Raw genomic sequence first — 25197 nt, forward strand, 5'->3', positions numbered from 1 at the left:
CATTGACCTAACGGAAATTACCGAAGAAAGTACGGTAGCTCTACAATTAAATAGTAGGCTTCCCACGGTACCTGCCTCTAAAGAAACGACCTTGAAGGGTGTCACCCCTACCAGAGAAATGGTGTTCAGCACTACTCCTAATATAACTATGACCACTCAAGTGGAAAAATCACTCCCACTAATAAAACTGAATCTACCATCAATATGATAATCCCACAACAAACGCAATTGTCAATGTTCTACAAACAGATCTCAAATAAAAAATCTAATATGGAAGGACAATCGATTGAAGCTAATGGGAAATCTTTGACGAATGACTTAAGTCAAGCCAACTGGACACCAGTACTAGAATTTACTGGTGAATCTCCTGAAATTGTTCCAAAGGTTCTAAAAAATAACACTACAAACAAACATATAATTGAACTGTCACCGATAAATGATGTAGATGATAATGATGAATGTACTATGCCGATAAAAACAGACCAAAAATTGTTATCCACTCCTGGGGAGAGTAATTGTGAGCATCAAAGTACATTGAAGCTTGTAGGCTGGTTGAGTAACGCCAGTATCAACTATGACAAGCGGCTTACTAGATAATTTATTCTACAAGCATTTCATAAAATACTGGCACTTAGAACCCTTAACTCAGGTGATATTGAATGGACAATGTTGCCAGCCATGAATAAACATTGGATGGTTGTCAACATTTGAATCCACAATCATAACTAATTTGGTATTAAAATACAGGGCTGATCTTAAATTGATCGGGTTAACACTGTTCCCATTTGATTCCATTGATGAGGCAATAACTTTTAATGGAACATATGAAGAACCACAACAAGCATTAAGTGCATGTGCAGCTGGGCCGTTGATCACCGGACTGCCGGATCAGGCGGTGATCTCTCAACTTGCGGCCCTCTCAAACATTAGCAAGGACTGGTCATGGTTAACCTCGCTTGCGGTTAGCTTGAACTCAGCCCAAAAATCCTCCTCTACATCGTAGCAAATCATCTATAAAAATTGCCTCATGGAACTCCTGTGGGTTCTCCAACTTGTTGGCATGGGATAAAGACACCTTGCCCCATACATCCATTAACTTTATATTCTGCCAAGAAACCATGAATAGACATAGGTTTCAAATTGAAAGGATTGGTTGCATTTCAAGCTGAAGCATTAAGGGGCAATACTGGAAGAACTAATGGGGGCCTGGCAATTTTTGTTAATACCAATCTTAAAGCAAAAACATGCGTTGTACATAATTTGGCTATGCTTTTAGGTATCATGCTATCTTTTGGTCCTGACCCCCAAGTTGCCTATTTTATGATCTCTATGTATTGGAACATGGCCCAAATTCAATTGGATACTATGTTTCATCAATTTGCAATGCTTTTTGACTCTTAGCCCTGATTGCAGAATAGTTATAGGAGGTGATTTCAATGCCTGGTGCTTACATTCTCTTGTTACATCTACTTGTATCCAACCCCTCGAGGACGCTTCTCTATCTAAAGCACGAGGGCTCCGATGGGTTGAGTACTTTGCGCACTGGGACATCTCCTTTTTGGGCTTTGATCGACTGGTTCTACTGGTAACGTGCAGGAGCGGTCTAAAGAGCTCCTGTATAGACTTTTTTGCAGTTTCTTCACATTAGCTGGTATGCTGTAGGCAGTCAATAACATCAGAACCTGGTGCAGGAGACCATTGGATGATATGGTTGACAATTCCACAAAGGGTGGTGACCTTAGCGAGTGATTGCAATCAAGTTTTTCTGAAATGTGATCGACCGGGCATTTCCCTTCGTTGGAGTACCTACTTATGTGAGAAATTAATTAGTATGATTGAAAAATAATTGGTTATTGATAAAAAAACAGGTCTCCAACTTGGCTCACTTCAACATATAGTAGATAGGCATATGTTGATAATTCGAACTGAACTTGGCAAATTAGCCAATACCCAGAATCTGCCAAAAGTAAATCATGCTCAAGCTTTTAGTAAGGAGATCTCTCGGTTAAAAGACTTGAAAAACCGTGAGTTGAGACTATTAAAATATATTAATTTGTCCGAAGTAGAGTTTTGTGCGAAGAAAAAGACCCTTTGCAATACCTTTCGCAATGACTGTATCAAAATCCATATTTATAACTCAAATAACCAAAAGATGATTGCTAATCTATGTCGCAATGATCGGAGATCAGTATGGGCTATGCTCAGGGCTGATACGTTAAAACAAAGTAAAGAACAATCTGCATTTATTTCTGCAGAAGTATGGACACAATATTTTACTATCAATTTCCAATTACCAAGTTTATTCTGTTACATGAGTTAATTTTGCCCCTTGAAGCTATCTCAGGCAATTCCTCCATGGTCTCTTGAGGACATTGAATCAGCAATAATGTCTTCGAATTATTCCAAAGCCACAGTCCCAGACTGTGTACCGCCTTGTGTGCTGAAACGAAACCCCTTGTTTTGGGCAAAAATCTTAAAAATGCAATTCGATAATATCCTTATTACATCAAATTTGCCACGATCATGGTTACATTCTAATGTGGTACCGATATTTAAGAAAGGGAATCCAGCTGAGCCTAACAATTTCCGTACAATTGCATTGTTAGATGACTCCGGAAAAGTATTTTCCATCTTGCTTTTAAGAGAACTTCAAGCACACATTAATCATAATAACATGTTTCGATTTCAGATTGGATTTCGATCGCAGATGGGTACAGTATTGAATGCCACCATTCTGGCCCATCTGTTAGCGAAAACCAAGGTATGCAATGCTGACCCGTTATATATGGCCTCAATTGACCTAACTGCGGCGTTTGATTGCGTAATTCGGATTTTTGCTGTGGGAAAAAATTGTACGCCTGAGCATTCCATCTTATCTGGTTACACTCATTGCAAAATTACATTTAAATATGGCCTACTTAGTAACAGTAAACCGGACTGGCGCAACTGCAGAGCCAATACCGACGGAGGTGGGAGTTAAGCAGGGTTGCTACTTGGCTGCAACCCTATTCAACCTATATCTCTGCGATATTGCTAATATTTGGTCACAGAACATCAGTTTTCCGGTAAGGCTTGGACACTTGAAATTGCATTGGCTTGCCTTTGCAGATAATATTCTGCTATTCGATCGGACACCTTTTGGCTTTCAAGCCAAGCTAAATTAATTCACTCATTACGCACAGGCTCATAATTTGCAGTTTAACGTAACAAAATCCAGGGTTATCATATTTCGTGACCTTAAGAAAAAAAACCCTGTTCAGAGTTGGTCTATTAACGAAATCCGTGTACCACGTGCAGTTACAATCAAATACGTAGGGTAGGATTTAGTTCACACCAACTCCGCAAAAATGTAGCACTAGATAAAAGGTGACTGTCTTATCCCCACAGATGCGCATTGTGTATCTTAAACATTGTAAATTCTCGATGGTACCCTTTTTTGAATTTTATACTCTCAAGGTAGCGGCATGTATTGCCTATGGCCTAGACATGTGTCTAACACAGATTGATAACATTCTTGACCAAATACAGGGGGGTTGTGGAAGCGCAGCTTAAGATTAGCAAAGTCTTTGCCAAATGCAATGTTTAGGCACAAGTTGGGTCGCTCATCCTTATCCGTGAGATTACAATTGCATTCACTATCTTATCTGGCAATTATGTTATTTCCGCCCCCTAACTCATTGTAGGAGAACTTAGGAGTGATGATTAAGGAAAGTGATCCCCCCTCAGTAGCCAAATACAATGACAAAATGGTAGCTTTATTGTGGTAAATGGGCTGAAACCAGAAGACCTGGAATTTAGGCTTATTCATGTAAAAAAACGGTTTGAGTTAGACTGGTGTCACACTATTGAGTGCATTGCTCTATTGTCATCATATAAGGAAAATGCAAAATGTGCTCCAACGCGATTTCCTCGTCAACCATATCTATCACAATTTCTGTGTAATAAATTGTGGGATACTTACTAAAGATTCAAATTGAATCAAATTCCAACTTTTGAAAGAATCAAGATGTGGTGTCTTTGCATTAAAGATGACGAAAAGAGCAATTGTAGATTTTGTAATGTCTTAGCTCAGAAAGAAACAATCAAACACTTGGTTATCTATTGGTTATCTATGCCTCATTCCCACTGGCACCATCCCAAGCAACTTAAAAGAATCCTGGGTACTTCCACTCCTGAAAAAACAATCCTTAGATCCGGCTATACCTACTAATTATCAACCAATAACAACAGTGCCCTTACTCTTGAAAATTTTAGACAGGGTAGCCTACCTCCAAATACAGGGCTACCTAGAGCAAAACCAGCTATTAGGTTCGCGGCAATCAGGATTCAGGCCCCAACACGGTACAGAAACAGCCTTGATTGACCTCAAGGCACCGATTGATGAGTTGAGAGATAAAGGAAAGTCAGCCCTACTACTCCTTCTTGATCTCTCAGCAGCCTTCGACCTAGATGACTGTTACGCTCACCTGGTATCCACAGGGACGCCACCCAGCTGGGTTACCTGCTGGTATGCTTCTCAGCTTTGCCCTGATGTAGTCTGCGGGGAAGGTTCTGCCTGAAAATAGAGGAGGACTGTGTTCAAGACTGACCGACTGGGGTAAGTATCCTCCCTCCACCCCCGTATGATTTCAGTCCCTCTGGCGCCCTCTCCTCACCTTGTGGTAGAATTAGGCGTGCTCTCCGTCCTGCCTTCTTTGCAGGGGTGCGTTGTCTTTCATGGGCGAGTGCGGTCCAGTTACTTCACTGACGCCGGCACGTTTGATATTGTTCAGGTAGGTCTTATTGCTGTTCTTTAGTTTTGTTGCTATCCTGCATGCCTTTCTTTTTTTAAAATGTCTCTTTTTTCTCCCTTAGGTATGTGGAGCTTCAGCGCGGCGAACTGGCTTGGTTGAGCCCCGCTGGTAAATAATGGCGCATTAAGAGCGCTATGATGCGGTAAGTAAGCGCTATGCGCAGCGCTGCGAAGTCTTGCCTTTGCTAACCTGTGTTTTCCTTCCTTGTAGGTCACGGTGTTCTTCAGCGCGAGTGGAATGTCCGGAGTGGTGCCAGCCGAGAGGCGACCAGCCAGGTAAGCCTTTTGAGCAGTTCGGAATTTGTAAATGTCTCTACTGCTTTCTTTAATGTTGCCTCTGTCTTCCTCTTTCAGGTTGTTCTGTCCAGGAGGCGTGCAGATTCGTGGAAGCTGTTCTCAGTAGCTGCGAGTGTTTAAAGATGAAGACTGCAGGTAAGATGCTGTGGCTAATGATGTTCCTTTTGTCTCCTTGCAGGTTCTGCTTCTCAGAGATTCAAGGGAATAGCTGGACACGGTGAGCGACAATTTGCAAGCTGCATAGTAACACGAAGCATGTTCTGCAGTCGGGTTTGGTTTATATAGCCCAGGTAAAGTAGTACCAGGGAAAGTAGTTCCAGGCCTGCCAAAACACTAGACTGCATAGTGTGGTTCTTAGGATAAGAATTTGGCCTTGGTGATTAGAATATACCTCATCATCAAGGCATGGATGGCAGTCCATGGTCTATGCCTGAATGATGACAAAACTGAACTCATCATTCTGGGCACTACGCCTAACCTCAATAAACTCGGTCATAAATACACCTCCTTTATTATTGACGGTAATACCATCAAGGTTGCCAAAGAGGTGAAAAGCATAACGTTTTACCTTGACTCTAGTCTAACTTTTGCCAAACAGGTTAGTTCCATGGCTTCAGCCACACCCTATACTTGTAAATGGATCAGAGCGGGCCAACCGTTCCTATCAAATAACAGCTGTAATACATTAGACAGAGCACTAATATTATCTAAACTGGACTATTGCAACGCCTTATATCTAGGCGCTAACAAAAAGATTGTCAGAAAAATCCAGATTCTTCAGAACAACGCTTTCAGAGCAGCACTGGGTATATCAAAGAAAGAGCACATATCAGAAGTAAGGAGGCAAAACAGCTGGCTCTACACTAACGATAAAATCATCCTAAAAACTGCCTCACTCACGTACGTATAAATGCCTAAATAATGCGGCACCCCGCTACCTCATATACAGAATCAATGGGAAATCATCCAACCACCCCACTAGGGCCGCAAACACTGTCGGCTGATACGAGGTTAAAACTGTCAAAAGCCGGGGGCAGCAGCTTCACTGTCAAAGCTGCTCAGCTTTGGAACTCCCTACCACCCCACCTGTGGCTGGCCAACCTTACCATCTCTTCAGACTGAACTTCATCAACTGGCTTAAAGATAATGACCATTGAAAAACCACACAATCTATTGATGTCTTTATACCTGCACTCTTCTACGCCATGCTATTAACTGGAAAGTATCATATCCTTGTATCATATCTCTGTACAAATGTAATTATGTAACCTTTAAGTTGCAAATACCCATGCATCCTGTCGTGTATCACTGCATCAAACCTATGTACTATTGCAAACCTGTAACCTTAAAGCTGAAAACGTTCTTGTACCCTGTGTCCTGATAACTTCGGGTCTGGCGCGCATTATAAATAAATAAAACAAACAGACAAACAAACATCTACTGTCAATACTTTGAAGATATACATAGTGAAATATTTGGAATTGAGAGAATAGGTAACACTGTTTAATCCAGAGAATGGCTTTGGAATGCATGTATGTGGGGGACTCAAATTAAGGTACTTCTCTTATTGACAACTATGCTCATAAAGCTCAACGAGGAATTGACTAATAAGTTACAGCTTTCGCTTGACTATAATGCGTGGAATGTTATGAATGATTTGTTGAATTACATGGTAACTTTTGGTAGGAAACAGGAGTGAAAAAGAAAAAAAGAAAATATGTTTTGCATCGAGTTTTTCTTGTAACAATTAAGTTGTTTTTCATAAAGGGATATTCAATTACAAATATTATAATATATAGAGTGATGACTCATATGCAGGCATTGAGGTTATCATGGAATTTTGATAAATTGATATTCTATTATGTTTTATGAATATGTTGTAAAGTATGAAGGTATATACTGAAAAAGATTATTTTGTCAATATTTTGAACAAGATTATTTTGTACCATCAATGTTGTAAAAGTTTGTTAACATACTAAATACAACTAATAAAAATAAAAATTAAAAAAAGGAGAATGTTATGAGCTATTCTAGTAACTGAGTGCAAGTCTCAGCATGACATCTGCTCTCAATCAGTTTGATCTGGATTTGTTCTCGACAGCCCTCCCGGACGGTGTAAGAAACATGGTGCCTGAAGATCCTTTGACACACAGTCAGAAATATTTCAGGTTAGTTTTGAAGAATTGTCTATTTTTAGGTTGTATCTGTTTTTAGTGAAACAGTTGTGGGGATCTTTTATCCCCATGAACTATTACTAATGTCCTTGAATTGTATCCAATGGCTGTGTTTCATATTTAAAATTGTTAGTTATATTTAGTTTAAAAAAAAACTGAATTATTGTTTGAAAATATCCATGGTTTAAATGCAGTTCTTTCAATGTTATACTTTTTTATTTTTTTGGCTTGCACTTGACGGGTCTGGTGGCTCAGAGGTTAAATGCTCATTGCTGTGATCTGTGTTTTATCGACTGGTCGCAGGTTCAAATTCTGGCAAGCCCCACTCAATCTTTCATCCTTACAAGGTTGGTAAATGAGTAGCAATTTCGATTGGGAATAACAGTAATGTATGTATATATATATAAAGTGCTTTAGATTAAAGTGCTATATAAAGGGCACATTATTATTATTGTCATACCTGTATCCACCAGCACCTTTGACAGAGTTCAAGCATTGGGGCTCAGTCAGCAATATCATCGGCAAAAAAAAATCCCTGCTTTCATCTACCAGAAAGACGGTGGTGACCACACTACCTAATGCCGAGTTTTGGCTTTGCCCTAAGGGGCCCTATATTCTAGGTGGCCAGAAATTACCTTTCCCAACTTTCAGAGAAGATTGTGCGGCCAGGTGTCTCCAACCTTTCTGCCAGTGCTGCAAGGCTCTTTGGAACCCCTGATTGAGGGGCACCCCCACCAACTACTCAGACAGCTCTCAAATGTACTCTGCTAGCAGGGATGGTGCCAGGGTCATTCAACCCTTTCAGACTGAATGGGCATCAAGCATCGGGAGGGCCCGATCGGCTGCCCCCTTGTTTGCAGTCTTATTACAAAGCCAAGTACTTATTTGATTCAGTGCATTAAATCACACATTACAGCTGCTTTTAATGGCACCCTCATGCCATCACCACCCTGAGGCCTGGCAGAATCCAGCAGCATTCGTATCACTTTGCTGCCCTTCCGTTCTTATCACCTCATTGCTTTTTCACGCATGTTTCCACTATACAAGTGCCTTGTTGACAAAGAGAGAATAATATCTTTCAGTGGACATCTAGTGTTTCAGCTCCACACTGGCTGACTTCATTTGTTCTGTGCAGGGGCCAATAAACTTGAGCTGTGGTAATATGCAGCTGCTCACCGCCTCCCTCCATTCCTTTATCTCCCCCATTATAGTCTATGCACTCCACAGGTGCCTCAGACTGGTTTCCCCAGCGATAATGGGCCTGCCTTGTTTTTTGGAAACGTGCCTACTAGACTACCTTCTATAGCATGCAGTCAACGTAGATGAAGGCAGTGATGTATACCTCACAGCCTTCCGAAAAATGGTTGGCACAGTAATTGCACATGAAAAATCATTGCCACAAAGATGAATGATTCCACTAGCACCGATTAGGCTGGCACACATTCTTAGCGGAACTGCAGAACCTGTGGAGCAGTTAAATCTGAGCACCTCTGCATCAGGCAGCACAGAATGTCCGTATGCGCTACCCCTGAGTAAGCAACCTCGACAATGCATGGTTAGGTGCTTATGTATATCTTTCGCTATGATATCATTGTATGGTCAACAATGTGCATTGCTTGGCACGTAATCCATATACATGCTTACTCTTAAATGCTGGAGTATCATCAATGAAGGCTACTGCTATCATGAATGCTGCTACAAAATCGCAGTATCTGATGTTCTAATGTTTAACACAACAGGAGAGGATGCAAATGTCCGACTTAACTGACTGGATGTTCTCCTTTTCGTGCCGGTTTGCTAAAAATCCTATTATTAACTAGATATTTCTGCGCACTCATGAGGGCTCAAATGTTCGCACAGATTCCTGCAGGAATATTATCTGGCTGCACACATTGGAAAAAGCATTTGCGAGTCTCGACTTGTCAGATCTCTATGTTGTCCTGGCTATTGTTTCCAGAGCCGCTGCCATACTGGTGTGGCAGAAATACATGCAGCACAGAAGGGATTTGCATGGCTGTCTCGAGATCAAAAAACAGTCTGTCCTCAGGTAACAAGACTATGGTTGCAGCGGGCTGAAGGCTGATTATATGCGCTGTTCCATTGCAAACCATGAAGGGTGCTCTGCGCCATGTGAGGACAAGCCGTTTGAAGTTGTTAGTCAGGGGCCACAGCGACAAGAATCGTATGGGCTCGGAATCGAATATTCGATGCCCATGCAAGTCATCCTATCCCAAGAGTTGGTTCATTTTTTGTTCTTTTGTCACTTTTTCCACAAACCTAGGCTAAGATTTTTAATACCAATTTTAAGGAAGTCAAACTGTAGCTCAGCAAAAGAGAAGCAACTAGATACATACTGTCAATGCCATCAAGAGAGGTTGCAGCGGCTGTGTATATGTTTTCAATAGCTACAATAAAGCTGAATGCGGAAAACCTGCCTGCATGATTGATGGCTGTAATGTCTCAGATTGTATGTGTTTTTATTGTATTTTTGTTACTTTATCATGTTTTACAATAAGATGTATTTCTTTTAATCTGTATAGCTTTTGTATGTTGGCTTTTATGAAGTCAAGGAGCTTCGAAATAAAGATTAATTAATTCCTTCATTCATACATAGATCCATTACTACTCTACATCCAATTACCAGTAAAAGACAAATAAACCTATAGTAAAATAAAATATACAGTAATGTTTCCTGGTACTTTGGAGTTCATTTGTTTAGCATCCGCACTGGTATTGGAAAACTAAAAACCTATAGGAAAAGTTACGTACGTGTTATATTAGTTCTGCAGTTTGATACCTGACGAAACCAAATCTAACCACTAGATGGCAGACCTTTGCAAATTATCACAAAATACATACATCTGAATTAGGCTGTAAAAAAGACATGTTTGAAAAGTCACAGGTAATGGAGATCATGGCGGTTGCAACATATTTATAACTGCTGCACAATTACGGAATATGAATACATGTAAGATAGTGTGATAAAGGTGGTCTCACATATGCATGAGTATCAATTGTGCTCTCTCTGTTAAGGGTAAAACCCGACATGAAACAAAACACAATGTACATTTCAAATACGTACTTGATATCAATGAACTCCCCGTTCTTATGGATCTGGTTTTTGAGTGTAAAGTTGAAAACAAAGTTCCGAACATGCTCCTTTTCGAAGATCTTAGTTCTTGATGTATATTCCTCTTCCTGGAAGTATCGAATCGTGTCTGGGAACCAGACAGTAAGGCCGTAATAACTGCAAGTTAAAAAAAACACACCGCAATGTCATTCAACACAGGCGATCCCATTCACCAATGGCCATGACTTTGTTTATGTATTTTCTTTATGAACTCATTTGATGTCTGGTAAAATGGTAAGGCTTTAAGTGGGCCAGGTCTCTGGGATCCTGGAACTAGTCAAAGCTGTCAAAAGTCCCTTAAGAATGTCCAGGGTTCCTCATTTCAGCTAAGCTCAGCCATGGTAGTGGAACCCGTACAGCTGACTCTTTCAGGTCTCTCTAGATCCCTGATCTCATTTTGCAGCCTAACGCTGGAGTCGAGGGGGCTGATGAATGCGCAATCATATTAGGTGTGAGCGGCCCAAATTAGTACATCATGGAACAACAAAGCAGTGTGTGTGCCAACTGGCTCACTGGCTGGACTGTTCCTAGTGTAAAAATGCTCAGTTCAACCAGTTAGCAGATGCATTCATTTGTCTCTTTTCTTTAGGTTATTCTGCTTGAAAGAATTCTGTGAATGCTCCGAAGAATTTTGCTAAAAAATTAAAAGCAATTCTACAGAAAAAAAGTCTAACGTGAAATTAGACATGCGCTGCATTAAAAGTTGAAACTTTCTTTAAGAAATGTTTCTCTTTGGCGTTCTTTGAAAAGTCAAAGCGTTTTCTGCCTTTACAAACCATAAACCACTGTGTTGTCCATTTCTCTGTTCAGCTTGTAAATCCTTTGCAAGTAGCATACCTTCCGGAATGATGCACTAGGCAGCGGCCCAGAATCAAAGCAACATAGACGTAAAGTGTATAAGTATGCTTCCCATTAAGGGCCTCATTCCGACTTTAGCTGTGCAGGAAAAAGCAGTGGTAATTCCATTACTGCCATTTTTCTTGCCGGTAACATAATTACTTACATTTTTCCTTTACTGCCAAACTACACATTTTGGTGGAATTACCACTGGCGGAATGACCAAGTTGGAATTGGTTGATGCAACAGGTGAATCCTCCACTTTTCCTCAAAAAATCAGCGGAATTACCAGTCGGTAATTCAGCTGGTGGTAATTCCAGCAACAATCCCCAATGGAGTCTAATACCACTTTAACACCAGTTGTAATCTCATGGTAGTCCCATGGGATCATGTGGCAGTGACAGCAACTGATTTTGGCAGTATTTCGGCAGAGTTATTGCCAAAATACTGCCAAAACTCGGAATAAGGCCCACACACATTGAATAATTGGAAGTGTTTCTTCTTAATGTCATTTTTGTACAGGAAGATCATGCTCTCAAATGTCTAGATGACTATTTAATAACCCGAAACATGTGTGACAATTATTTTAAGATGGTAAGATAGCTCAGCAGGTTGAACTCTCGCAGCTGCGATCTGAGCATGATCTGCAGGTTGCAGGTTTGAACACCGGAAAGGCCAATTCAGTCTTTCATCCTTCCGAGGTCAATAAATGAGTACCAATTCTGGTTGGTTGATATTGTATGTAAATATGTGCTCTGTAAAGCACTTTGGATTAAGGCGCTATATAAAAAAACACATCATTATCATGATATGCCCTGAATAGAATACATATGTGTGTACTGACAAACCACAAGGCTGTAATGGGCACCTCTGTTGCTAATAGGGGCGTGGATGTCTTTGGTCGAATCAGAGCAGCTGCCTTGGCACAGTTTCACAGAAATCAATCACTGTCCCAGTTTGGATCAATACATGTTATAATTAGTCGGTACCTTTACAGTACTTGAGGCATTCCAAGGGTGCTTTGCATCTATACCAGGCAGACAGCCATGCTGAAGCAAATGCAAATGTTGATGGGGAATGAATTGTTAGCAAATAGAAAGTAAGGCTCATACAGAGACAAAATAGGTGCAGAAGAAACTGGAAATAAAGAAAGAAATAAAGAAAGAAATAAAGAAAGAAAGAAAGAAAGAAAGAAAAAAAGAAAGAAAGAAAGAAAGAAAGAAAGAAAGAAAGAAAGAAAGAAAGAAAGAAAGAAAAAAAGAAAGAAAGAAAGAAAGAGATGGAGGCGATGGGGTCATTTGTATCAGCTGTACCATAAAAGGTATCTGCGCAATGGATCTGTAGAACAAGAATGCATGCTTTTCACAATATCATTTTGCTATATATGGTAGACCGGGGCTATGGGGCAGAATGACTGCCTCTCAAACCCCCATTTGCTCCACCATACAAACTCACATGCATTCCCGCCAGCAACTGATACTGATGCTGGCAGAAATGCACTGGGTTCCTGTATAATCTGCCTGCTTTGGACACCTGCTTAAAAGCAGGCAGGTTCCATAGGAATCCACTGTCAGTGCCGCCCTTCACAGGCGACCCTTCTTGCTTTTTAACGCCTATTTTTTGCACTTCGTAGTGCAAGCGATGCAAATTGCACGGAAGGAACCTGTTTGCGCTTAGGTGAAAACATAACAGGTCCCTCTTGCGATTTACGAGGTCCTGGAAAATGACCCCATATAAGGGAAAAGTAAAGGGTAAGCAGAAAGTGGGAACTTCTGATGTCAAGGCAGCATTCATTTAGAAAAGGAAACTGCACTTTCTGGGAGATTTCTGGCTGATTATGCTTGCTGTGCAGTTGGTTTGCAATTTTATCTGTGAAGCCCTGAAATAATGTATGTGATTTTTAATGATGACTGATATGTTAATGTAACTGAATGACGTCTGCACTACAGGAGTGTATGGATGAGTCATGGCTAAGCCACCTGCTCAGCCCCCACACTTCTACAAACCAGCAGTGACCCCAATCATAAAGGAGAAACAGGCACAGCCAAGCGATAGACCTCCTTCACCTTTTGTGGTAACGTTGGCCGATGGAAGGCGATACTCCCAGAAGGGGTGTCATTGTGATCCAATAGTGGTGCAAGCCGCACATTGTAACAGTCCAAAATAAAGAAATGCCAAATCAAGGTTCAATAACAATATGTATACATATTAATTAAACACATCAGTGTACAACTGTTAGAAATGTTATTAAAAACCCACCCATGTAAGAAAGAACACACAACATACAATAGATAGAATGGTGCAATGCTGTGGGTAATGAAAATGTGGGTAGAAAGGCAATAAGCAATTTAAGAATTAAAAAACGATATGTTTAATTGCCTTTCCCTTTTCATTTTTATGTTTGCTACATACTACTGTTGCCATGATGTATGTGTTTACTGCAAACCTCTGCCACCAAAAATAAAAGTTTAAAAAAAAAAAAAAACGATATGTTGTTCAATGGAAACTACCAAAGTGGCCTAACAGTCTCTACGTCCCAAATAAGGACTGGGGTGGTAGTTAGGGGTCATATGTACCTGGCTATGTACAAGCAAGCTTGTTACAAGCAAGCTCATTGGGCCTCACCGGGGCATTACCTGGCAGACAAGGCTGCCTCACCACTGCATAGTCCCTTCTTCCTGTTCCATGGTGGCCATTTTGTTTGTTCACTCTTCTTAAATTGATTTCAATGGCCACCATAGAAAGGGAGAAGGGACTATGTGTAGTTCCTTCTCACGATCACCAGCAGCCATTGTTTTGCTATTTTTTTCTCAAGCCGAGAAATGGTTGCAGCGCCATTTCTTGACTCAAGAAATATTGCAATTAGTACCCTGGTACGATGTGCCGGGGTACTAATGGCAATATGACCCTCAGAAGGGAGCCATTACCAGTCATACAATGCCTCCTCACTTAAAAAACCCTCACTTTGCTCAGGGTTCTAACTATGGCCATGGGGCATTACCCGACCGGTAATGGCCCCCCTCCTCGGATCATATTGCCTAAATAGTATTTTTCCCCTGTTCTTAGACGGTTCAACAGCATAGAGCCAAGTTCAAGTTGTGCTGGGGGCGGGTTGACCAAGATTCAGTTCAGGCTGGGTCAAGCGGCAAGCTGGCATCTGGTCACATCGAATGGGGACCTTGGTGCAGTTGAAGTTCAGCATTCGGGTCCTGTAGCTTGGATGGTTCACCGGGGTCGCATAGGCGCTTGAGGCCGTTTTAAACCTTGATAACCACTGTTTATGGGCAGCATGTGATGCGTTGATTCTGTGGTTTTTAGTCAAGGTCTGTTGGTTCAATACGGTGACTGTGGTGCTCTGGTGCATGGTTCGAAAAGGGCCGGGTTCAAGTTAGGTCCGCAGCTGGGAGCGGGTAGTTAAAGATGAACAGGTGACATGCTTCACTTGGCATGATGGGGTGAAGGGCAGTTTCGAAAGATGCGATACAGTGGTAGCTCCAGTTCTATGGAGTGCCAAAAGCAGCACAGGTGAGTCTCGCTAGTTTGATTGCAGTGGACACAGTTTGAATGCGGTTCAACCAGTTAAATTCAGAAGAACAGAGAGCTCTGGCTGATCTGGTCGTCCAGCTGCTGTGAGACCCCCTTCAAGGGCTCTACAACAGTATGAGTTTGTGTAGGTTCTTCTAAGTCACTCCCGGGAGGTTTAGTGCAGAGTGGCAGATTGTGGTGCTCAGCAAGAGTCTGCTCTGGGAGTGGGTAGGATGCAAAGCCTGCCTCTGCCTTGCCCTGCTCCTTCTTCGCCTCAGTGGTTGGGGGCTTTGGAAAGATACACTCTCTCAAAAAAGGTCCACATTAATTCTTCCTCAGGTGTTTTTCCAAGAGTGAATCAGCGGAGGAGTAGGTGATACCTTCTTTTAAAGGCAAATGTGTACAGGCCATTGGACTAAAGCAAGCTTGATTAAGGGGTGCAACCCCTGTCCTTTGGGCAAGTGTACATTGCCCTCTGACATCATCCCCAAAATGGTTTGTGTTAAAGGGAGTGGAGGGGACAGGAAGGAAGAGAGATATATTGAGGGTATCCAGTAGAAATGTAGCCAACAAAGAGATAGCCAGTGAAAATGGTGTGGTGAAAATACCTCTGCATTGAAAAAGTTGCTAAGCAAAAAGTAGTAAAAAATGCAGCTGAAAAGTAGCCAAAAATGTAGTGCTGCTCAAGTAATTGTTAGGGTTACTGAGGGTTAAAGGGCTTGTGATTGCCTGGTTTAGGGTTAGCATATGGGTTGGCTAAGGATAGGGGTTAGCGTAAGGATAGGGGTTAGGGTAGATTAAGTGTCAGGGTATGTGTTAGGGTAGGGGTTTGGGTAAGTGTTAAAGAAAGGCATAGTGAGTTTGGAGAGGGCTGGCGATGTTGGCTTAGGATAGGGCTTAGGATAAACCTAGTGGTTAGGGTAAAGTAAGTATTAGGGTAAATATTAGCGTAGCAATTAGGGTAAGGTTAATATTACAGCAAGGATTTAGGTTAGGGCAAGGGCGATGAAATGTGTGGCAAGCTGGTGGTGGGGTTCGAGATAGGTTCACTGTTCATTTTCTATTTATTTTGCATTCAATACCAGTCAAATACAATTCATTTGAGTGCTGAAGGGTTCATTTTCTGTGAGAATTCAGGGTAGGATAAAGCTTGTCATTAGAGTTAGGGGAAGGTTTAGGAATGGATTTGGGGTGATTGTGGAGTTTTCATTATAAGCTTGGGCCGGACTAAAGGTTCTAGCCGTGTAATTGTGTGTATTTAAAATGAGCTTTTTCAGCAATCTAATTACTGGCAACATGTTCACACTTTGCTTTGCTTGTATTGAATGACTACATTTTTAATAACAACTTTTTTCTGACTACATTTTCGCATGGCTACATTTTCCTGAGGACATTTTCACATGATGGTGGAATCTTCCTCCTGCCGGTCTGAGTTCCCCCTGTGTACACTTACTCAACTCCCTTCGCTTGTCAGTAGCATAAAATACCCTTTCAATATGCAGCATCCTTATGTGAGGCTAGCCCTTTTTGGCTAGGTGGCCCCTCTTACTGGGAGGCTGGCTCGCTTAAAATAGGCCTTACTCGACCTCACAAGGGATAACAACAGTGGCATACTCATCCAGTCTACTGCCCTGTCATTTCACATGGCCAGGATGACTAATCAGATTGCTCCTAACCCCTCTGCAGCTGAGAAGGACTCACAGTGTTGGCACATGTATGGCAGCAAATTGATGTGATGTGGCTGTAATAAGTGTTGGAGATGCCAGCCACCATACGCTAACTCAGTTATGGTTTATATATAAACTTGACAACTTCCACCATGATATTGACATAATGACACCTCTCAGACAATCAAGGAGCTCAGAATGAGGGATTTATCTCATGCTATTGCCCATCTTCCGAGACCCACAAGCAGCGGGATACCACTATTTTGCCTTTCGGTGCAAAGGCCTATGCTCGTCTGTTCTGCCCCTTGCCCTCCGTGGCAATGGCCATCATGGAAAGGAAGAAGGGACTGTAGTTCCCCCCACCATGCCTCCAAGGTGGACATTTTATTTTTTATTTTTTTGTATTAAGAAACAGCAACTGCACCGTTTCTCAGATTTAAATAAAGTTTTTAACATTCTGGATATCACGCCAGGATCCTAATGACTATGAACCCATTAGTGGGGGGCCATTAATGGTCAGGAAATGGTTCCAGCCAAAATGAACTTCTCAATTTGTTCACATGTTGCTGTCCAGGATCCAAGGTTTTGTTTATGGAGCGTCTCCAATGGTCTTTTGTTGATGTCTACAACATAGTGGTTAATAAACAAATGCGTTATTACATCATGAAATGTTCCATTTCTTTCATTACGTGGCCTAATAAGATACCTGAAGAAGTTAAGAGCTTGCTTCGGAGTCACATGAGTATTGCACCATGGGTATGCAAATTAGCTCAAATGCAATTTTTTCAAACAAGAAAATAGTTTTTGTTCTATAAGATAGTGCTATGTTGAAGTGATATTGAAGTTCCTGCGATCGCTACTAGGCAATGCTGTGGTATGGTTGACTTAGCTGATATCTCTTATTCTACTTACCCATTTTATGTGGCAGGAATGATTTTTTAAGCGTTTTTAAACCCACCATAACTATTGCTGCCAGGCAAGGGTGTAGAAGCTCTGTTTTTCTTTTTAATTTGTACAAATAATAACAATGGTGTGGGGAATCCATCTGAGAAAGGGTCGTTTGCTAATCAGAGCCCTCTTTTCTTCCATGCCAAGACCATAGTGTGAGCCTCCGCCCTGCTGCATCAAACTCCCTGATCTGCAGATTCTGCTCTTTAGTTGCACGAGCAGGTTCAAAGGTTGCAGGTGCCCTTTTTGAAAGCTGCTGTGACAGGAAACTGACTGCAGAAAGAGGTTGGATTGAAATCTGATCTAAAACCTTAATAATTATGATGAACTATTGGTCTGTTCGCAGGGTAATCACTAATATTACTATAACTGCCATACCTGGGTTTTGGTACATTGACTGATAGTTCACACAATTATTAAAGCCACATCATATTTGTATCATAAATATGTCAACACTGTGATCCCAGGCCAGACAGAGAAGGGATATGTGGATTCTACTCACACTGCATGGCTCTACTCAGTCAGCAGGACAATAGGCAGGAAAGTCGTGTCTTCTTCGATCCTTAGGGGGTTGGGTAACACCACTCTAAGCCAGGAAACTTCCAGCAGAAGCAATCCTGTGAAGGAAGGTTCAAAGCGACACATCCACAGCACAGGTGCCTGCCCCGCACCAAGGTGTTGCAAACCAAAAGGCCTTTGAAGCTGCAGGCGTGGGAACGAGGCAGAGGTATGACAGTCTTACACAGCAGAATAAACTAAGCAAGGGATCAAACATCTTGGCTTTATGTGAGCTTTGCATTCCTCCCTGTCCCCTGCAAGTCCTGTAGAACCAAGCACTTTGGGTAGAATGCAGGGTGGTAAAATTCACTTATTACCTTAGCAGTGAATGTACCCCTCAAAGCAGGCTTGATTTTATGCAAACTGGGCTGGATTTTTGCTTTTATAAAGAAGGGGTCTCCTTTCTTGATTTATCTTTGACTTTTAACAACAGAAGAATTTTTTTGACCCTTTTAACAAGGCTGTTTTTCCAAAGGTCTATGTCGAGGTGAAGACAGGTGTTCCAAGCCAGAGGAAGGCTATGCTACCTTTCCTTTCACCAGGGCACATTGGGGGGACCTGATATTGTCTCAAGGCCTTCACTCTGTGCCAAGTGAATCGCTACTCAGGCTCCTAACTGGAGGAGTAGGACTCCAGCAGGTCCCAGCTAATTTCTCCAGGTGGGAGTAAAGGTGAAAAGGAGCCCCTGGAGTGAGACTTACAACTCCCGAAAAAGCCAAGCATCTGGAGCTCTGCATTCTACAGCTTTGAACAGCACCCACCCAGGTGGGTGGGTGCTACCGCTAATAAAGTTGGGGGGTATCCCAGCCCAGATACCACCCAACTTGTGATCAGGCCCTGTGTGTCTTAAGTGTATCCCAACATTATTAGTGTTAGCACACACTTATCAGCGGTATTACTGCCGGATCATGGCTTTGGAGCTTACTGTAAGTCTCCTTTGCCCCTTGGGTTCACTGGAACAAATGTGGAATGCTCGATGCAATTACCATGCAGTAATACAGCCAGCAGTAATTGCACCGAAAACAGGCATTTACTCAGCGTGTTTACCCCCAGCTCTGAGATGGGGGTAAACACGCCAGATTCATGATAGGGCCAGCCCTTAAATGCGGCGGTAACACTGTTACCACTGTATTTAAGGGCTAATGCCCAATTTGTGATCAAGCCCTTTGTGTCATAAGAGTGTGTGGTGCAAGGCATACGAGTGTGTGGTGGGTAGGTGTCTACCATGTGAGTATGGTGTACAAGTAGCATGTTGTTTTCTGGGAAGTCATATTAAATTCACATGTTATATATACCTCTCCTATAGGTATTAAAACTCACATGAAAGTAAGGTCTCACTTTCATGTGAGTTTTTATATATTTAGCGTGAGTATAAAAGTTATACAGTTCAGATATTTACACAATATACATGTCCTATTTGTTTAATATATATATAAAAATAGCTTCAAAGTCAGTCCTGCCTTTGATGTGAGCTGTCATACATATATCATTGTACATGTACGAAATGTACACTTCCTAACGGATGTATAAAGTTTGTATAAAACATATACATTGCTTCTGAGCATGTGTCATAATAGTGTGTGCTGTAAGAACATATGACATTAGTGTGTGCGCTAGACGAGCATGTAGCATAATAGTAAGTGGCGTACGTGTGTGTGTGGTGTTTGTGTCTGTTTGTTGCAAAAGCTTGCATTGGGTGTGTTGTAGGAACATGTGTCGTAAGAGTTTGTGTTATAAAAGTGTGTCACAATAGTGTGTGGTGTAAGAACTTTTGGTTTGTGTGTTTTGTAAGAGTGTGTTGTGTAAGGAGAATTAGTGCCTGGTGTAAGTGTCTGGCATGTGAGTGTATTATTATTATTATTATTATTATTGTATTACTTTTAATGCGCAGCACACCCATCGACTTCAGTACCCCCATACAAGACAGACAGTTCAGGGGGGAAAGCCGGAATCCAGAAACAGGAAGTCACAAGGAAGAGAAGCATATTAATCCTTGGAATTAAAACAGTGTATTTCTATAGCTTTCTTAAAACTGGAAACGGATGTAATGGTACATAGGTTAGGGGGTGGGTATTCCACAAGCCTGGTGCACATGCATCAAAACCAGTACCACCAGAATCTTTCTGTTTGAACCAGGGACTGAAGAGTTTATTTGTGCCATTAGAACGAAGCGTTCTTGTGGCAGGAGTCTTATGTAGTTGTTTCAATAAGTAGCCAGGTGCTTTACCAGCAAGACATTTAAGAGTAAGGGAAAGGATGTTATGTGATGTCAGATGATGGACAGGCAGGCAGTGGATGGGGTCTTGGTGACATGGTCAGTCCTGCAGAGCACACAAACGGCTCTCACTGCTCTGTTTTGGGTCACCTGAAAAGTTTTCAAATTGGCTTTCGAAGTGCCCACCACTAAAAGCCGTTGCAATAGTCCATTTTAGAATTGTCTTAAGCACATGCCACCAAAGGCATACTTGTACTAGACAGATATGGCTTAATTTGTCTAATCAATTTGGTGGTATAGGCACAAGAGGTTTTAATATGTGCAACATGCTTTTTCATTGTGAGGCACGAGTCAAGGTAGACTCCTAGGGTTTTCACAAATGGTGTGACTGGGATAACACAAGAAGCAGTTTTAAACTGGCAATAGTTAGCATGCAGTTTCTTCATACGTTGGGCCGAACCTGCAATCATCAGCTCTGTTTGGCTGTTATTAAGTGCCAGAGAGTTGATGGCCATCCAGTCTTCAATCAGCACAAATGTGTGGTTTATTTTGTTGGTATCCAGATCATGATTCAACGTCAACTCAAAGATTGCAAAAACAATGTCGTCAGCATAGTTTTTATATTTGACTCCGACACTATCCAACAAATCAAAGACGTGCAGGTATAAATATTGAAAAGGGTGGGAAAAAGACAAGCACCCTGAGAAACACCACATGCCAATGGCTGAAGTGGTGCAGCAAAGCCATCAGCAGATACCGCTGCAGTCTGAAGCCCGAGAAAGGAGGACATCCAGGAAATGGAAGACTCAGAGCAGTTAACAATCTTCCTTAATCTCACAAGCAGCAATACGTGATCTTGATCGAATGCTGCCGAGAGGTCAAGGAGCATAAGCATGTCAACTTGGGCACTGTGAACAATTTTTATTAGATTGGCCCTTAGATCTAACATAGCAGTCTCTGTAATGTACAATGCAAAAAATCCTGTTGACGCACTCCTGGCAAGTCATTCTTATCGATGTATTCCTGGAGTTGAAGGTGTGTTGTCCTATCAATGATCTTTAAGAGAAAAGGGACCTTTGTGATAGGACGAAAGTTACCTGCAACCTCCATGTCAAGAGTCTTCTTCTTGAGTACCTGAGTTATCCAAAGGTCTTTTATACATGTTGGAACAACCAAGATAAGGAAGGAAGAATTTACAATGTTGGTGAGAAGTGGCGCTAGACATACTATTTAGTCCTTAACAATGCAAGCAAGACATGTGTCACTGGCACAAACCGAAGGTTTCAATCCCTGTACAATATTAAAGATTTTATCTTCCGTAATTTGGTGCAGTTCGAATTCAGATGGCACAGAAGAACTGGTTGAAAGGTGTATTATAGGGCCATTATCCTCCGGCAGAGATGGAGTAGAAAGGCCAGATAGGACTTTTTGGTGGATCTTAATCGTAGCCTGATGTAGCTCACATTCCCTGCTAAATTCATTCTGAATTTTTAGGCACCATTGTTTGTCCTATGGTAGCTACACCTTTTTTTTCCTTCCAATTCTTTAAGAATGGAAAACAATTCTCTTTGAATAGATTTGGCATAAATAATCCTTCTGTTATAGTTGTTCCTTTTGGCAGAAAGGATCGCATTTCTGTAACGGGCTGTGCAAGCCGGTATGTGGACAAAGTTTCCTGACAGGGATCTTTCCTGCACAATCTCTTGCATATTATTTTTTATTTTCCTATATTTAATAATGTCATCAGAAAACCATGTCTTGCATAAAGCTTCAGTTTTAACCATCTTAACTCGAACAGTGATATCAAACAATTGATGAACTAGAATATTTCCATTGGCAGATAACACCCTATTGGAGAGAATGGGTTGAGCAAGATAGCAAAAGCCTCAGGAGAAGTTTTTCCAATGTTTCTAACTCTTTATTCCAGTCTTGGGTGGGTATTAGATTTGCTATGAATAGCAGGACAAGGAAGAACAAAGGAGATCAAATAGTGATGCATCCATGGGCATGTGGTAATAGCAAGGGCGGTAACTGACAAATTGGGGGTGAGCATCCAGTCAAGAACAGTACCTGGTTTATGTATGGGACAATCCACATGCTGGATAAAACGCATGGCCTGAAGAGACGAAAGAAGGGTCACGGCTTCCTGAGCAATGATATTATGCACCCAAAGATTGAAGTCCCCATGTATAATCATATAAGTGGTTGAGTTAAGAAAACAGCCTATCTAGGTTAGAAGTTCTTCTGCAAAAGAAAGGGCACCCCCTGGAGTTCGATAAATGACCATTAGACTTATAGTTGTGTTGTGATAAACACTTAACCTGATCATAGGGTGCTCACAGTTATCTATATAGATGGAGTTGAGGACACGCACATCAAGAGAATCCCTCACAATAAGCACCTTGCCCCCACCTCTACTATCAATGTGATCAGTTCTGATGATTTTCAACCCAGAAGGGGTGCCTAACAAGGCTGCATGGTTAGAAGTGTCTGTTAACCAGGTGTCTGTGAGGCAGAGTGTGTCTATGTCCTGTAAGGCAATTAGATTGGCAACTTATGTAGCGTGTCTCACCAAGGAATGTGTGTTCAAAAGTGTGACTTTCAGACTATACAAAACATAACAGTGGGGATTTTATATCTGCTCTAGTGATAGAAATAGTAGGGATATTTGTAGCAGAGGGCAGAAGGGACTTAACAAGCCCTATCTCACAGCTGTGGAATTCTTACATGTATAAGTCTGAGTATCAAATAGAGCTGAGCCAGAAGGATTTAAAGACCCTAAATCATGTGATTCACACTGCGCCTCATTCAAGGAACTCATGAGAGGGTCACTTCTCATTTCTCGAGGAGTATTACAAGCAGGGAGAGCAGCTGCCTCTAATGAAATGAATGGGAGATCTTATAGTGCCATGTAACATGCTACTACATCTGTGTAGCAGCGGCGCTTAGGGGATGGCTGACCCCTGATACATCAGTATTCAATGTATTCCTCCCTAAGGCTAGTGTGTCCAGTGAGTGTATATTTACAGGTGGGATTACAAGAGGAAAACACATAGCATGTCACACTTACTTCTGCAGTTCTTAGAAAGTATAGACAAGTCGTGCTTAGACGAGGACGAGGACGACACAGACCGGCACAGAGCGGATACGCCCTGACGTGCCTAGGGAAAATTGAGTAACAAGAAGGGCTGCTGGGAAATGCAGTCTGGAAGGCCCCAATGCAGGCAGGTTTATAGGCAGTTGTGGTTACAATACTACACTAGACATCTAGCAGAAGTAAAATCAACTAATAGCACACTGAATCTATTATGTTAATGATCTAAAAATAGTTCAAACAAATTCAGATTCTAGATTTAATATAACTCTAAAACACAAGTCAAATATGCACTGGCAAAAAGAAAGCACAACAGTGGCTGCAGCAGCAAGAGTACCCTCTTTAATACTGGTACAGACCGGCTAACGCCCGACATGCCAGCGCTGACGTGCCTAGGCAAAATTAAGTAACGAGGAGGGCTGCTGGGAAATGCAGTCCAGAATGCCCCAATGCAGTGGGAGAAAGGTTACTAAAAAGTTGTTTTACAGGCAGTTGTGGTCACAAATACTACACTAGAGATCTAGTATTAGTAAAATTGAAGCATACAGAATCTAGTAGGATAATGATCAATAAGATAGATGAAACAAATTGAAATTATAGATTTAATATAACTCTAATATTCAAGTAAAACACGCACAGGCAAAAAGAAAGCACACGTGAGTGTATAGTATGTAAGTGTTTAGTAAAAAATTATTAAAAATCTGCATTTCCTATTGCCTCCTAGACATATGAAAAGGCGCGTGAAAGTCAGGTTGGACTTTGTTTTAAGTTTTCATAAGTATAAAAGGTGCACAAGAGTTGCGGTCAGTTTTGATTTTGATGTGAGTTTTCAGATATTAATTAGAGTGCATGTACAAAATGTACATCTCCCACTAGTATGCACACAGTTTGTACATAATAAGAATAATAATAATAATTTAGCATTTATATAGCGCTACGAACCCTCAGGTATCTGAGCGCTGCTTATTATTACCCACGTTGTGTGGTGCTCCTTTATCGACCTCGGAAGGATGAAAGGCTGAGTTTGGCCCTGCCGGTATTTAAACCTGCGTCAGCATGTTCTGCACAGATGTCAAAGCGAGCACTTTACTCGCTGTGCTATCGGACCGTCTGTATTTGACATAAAGTGTACATTAATTCTGCTCATGTATTATACACCTATACATATAAAAGCTCACAATAAAGTGAGCTCTAACGTTGATGACCATTTTTAATATGCCCAAGAGTCATATAGGAATTTGACATTTCGCACATGTACCCAATTTGCATTTCCTGTACATCTTAAATACACATGACAACTGACATCAGAATCAGTCTTGACTTTAATGTGAGTTTTCTATGTATAGTAGCGCACATGTATGAAATGTATGTCTTCTGCACTTTTGTGGATATATATGGAAACATTTGCAATTCGACAAATCGCAGATGGGTGTGCACTCTTACAAAACTTTACAAATTCCAGGCATTCATTAACATAACACGAAGAAATACGAGAAAAGAGGCATTATATAGTGTGACCAATCTAGGGAGTTTGCCCCTTCTCCCCACGGAAGAGCCACCCCCTTGGGACTAGGGATGACTATGGATGAGCACCTGCTGTGCAAAACACTCCCTAGGGGACTGGGCAAGTGGGATCTCAGAGAGGGTGACCCTCCTTTAAGGGACAAGACCTCACCAAGCAAATACAATTCTATGCTTCCCTATTCTGATTAATTAGCAATCTTTGACAGATGCATGGCAGCAGAACCTTGTAATATTGTATGGGGCACTTTAAATGGGTGTGGCTGGGTTTCTGACTCTGTTTGTATGACGCCCTTACCAATGCAGTTCTGTCTTGTGCAACTGGCAGAAATTAAAAAGGCTTGGGCCTGCAGGAGGCCAATGAGCCAATGAGTGTTTGGAGCGCAGAGGAGGGACGGTATCACTCACCATCACCTGGATGAAGCACCATGCTGGACGC

The 25197-nt window shown here is 41.6% G+C and overlaps 1 protein-coding gene across 2 annotated transcripts in view; it reads right to left on the reverse strand.

The window, feature by feature from the left end:
• Window positions 1-25197, reverse strand: part of SV2B (synaptic vesicle glycoprotein 2B) — a 535790-nt gene that overhangs the window by 76935 nt on the left and 433658 nt on the right. For both annotated transcript variants that reach the window (XM_069625079.1, XM_069625080.1), the window contains one exon: window positions 10346-10510. In XM_069625079.1, coding sequence (XP_069481180.1) covers window positions 10346-10510 — 165 coding nt within the window. The remainder of the gene's footprint in view (window positions 1-10345; window positions 10511-25197) is intronic.

This window comes from Ambystoma mexicanum, chromosome 11, assembly GCF_040938575.1.
Source record: "Ambystoma mexicanum isolate Mex_15411 chromosome 11, UKY_AmexF1_1, whole genome shotgun sequence".
Classification (NCBI taxonomy): domain Eukaryota; kingdom Metazoa; phylum Chordata; class Amphibia; order Caudata; family Ambystomatidae; genus Ambystoma; species Ambystoma mexicanum.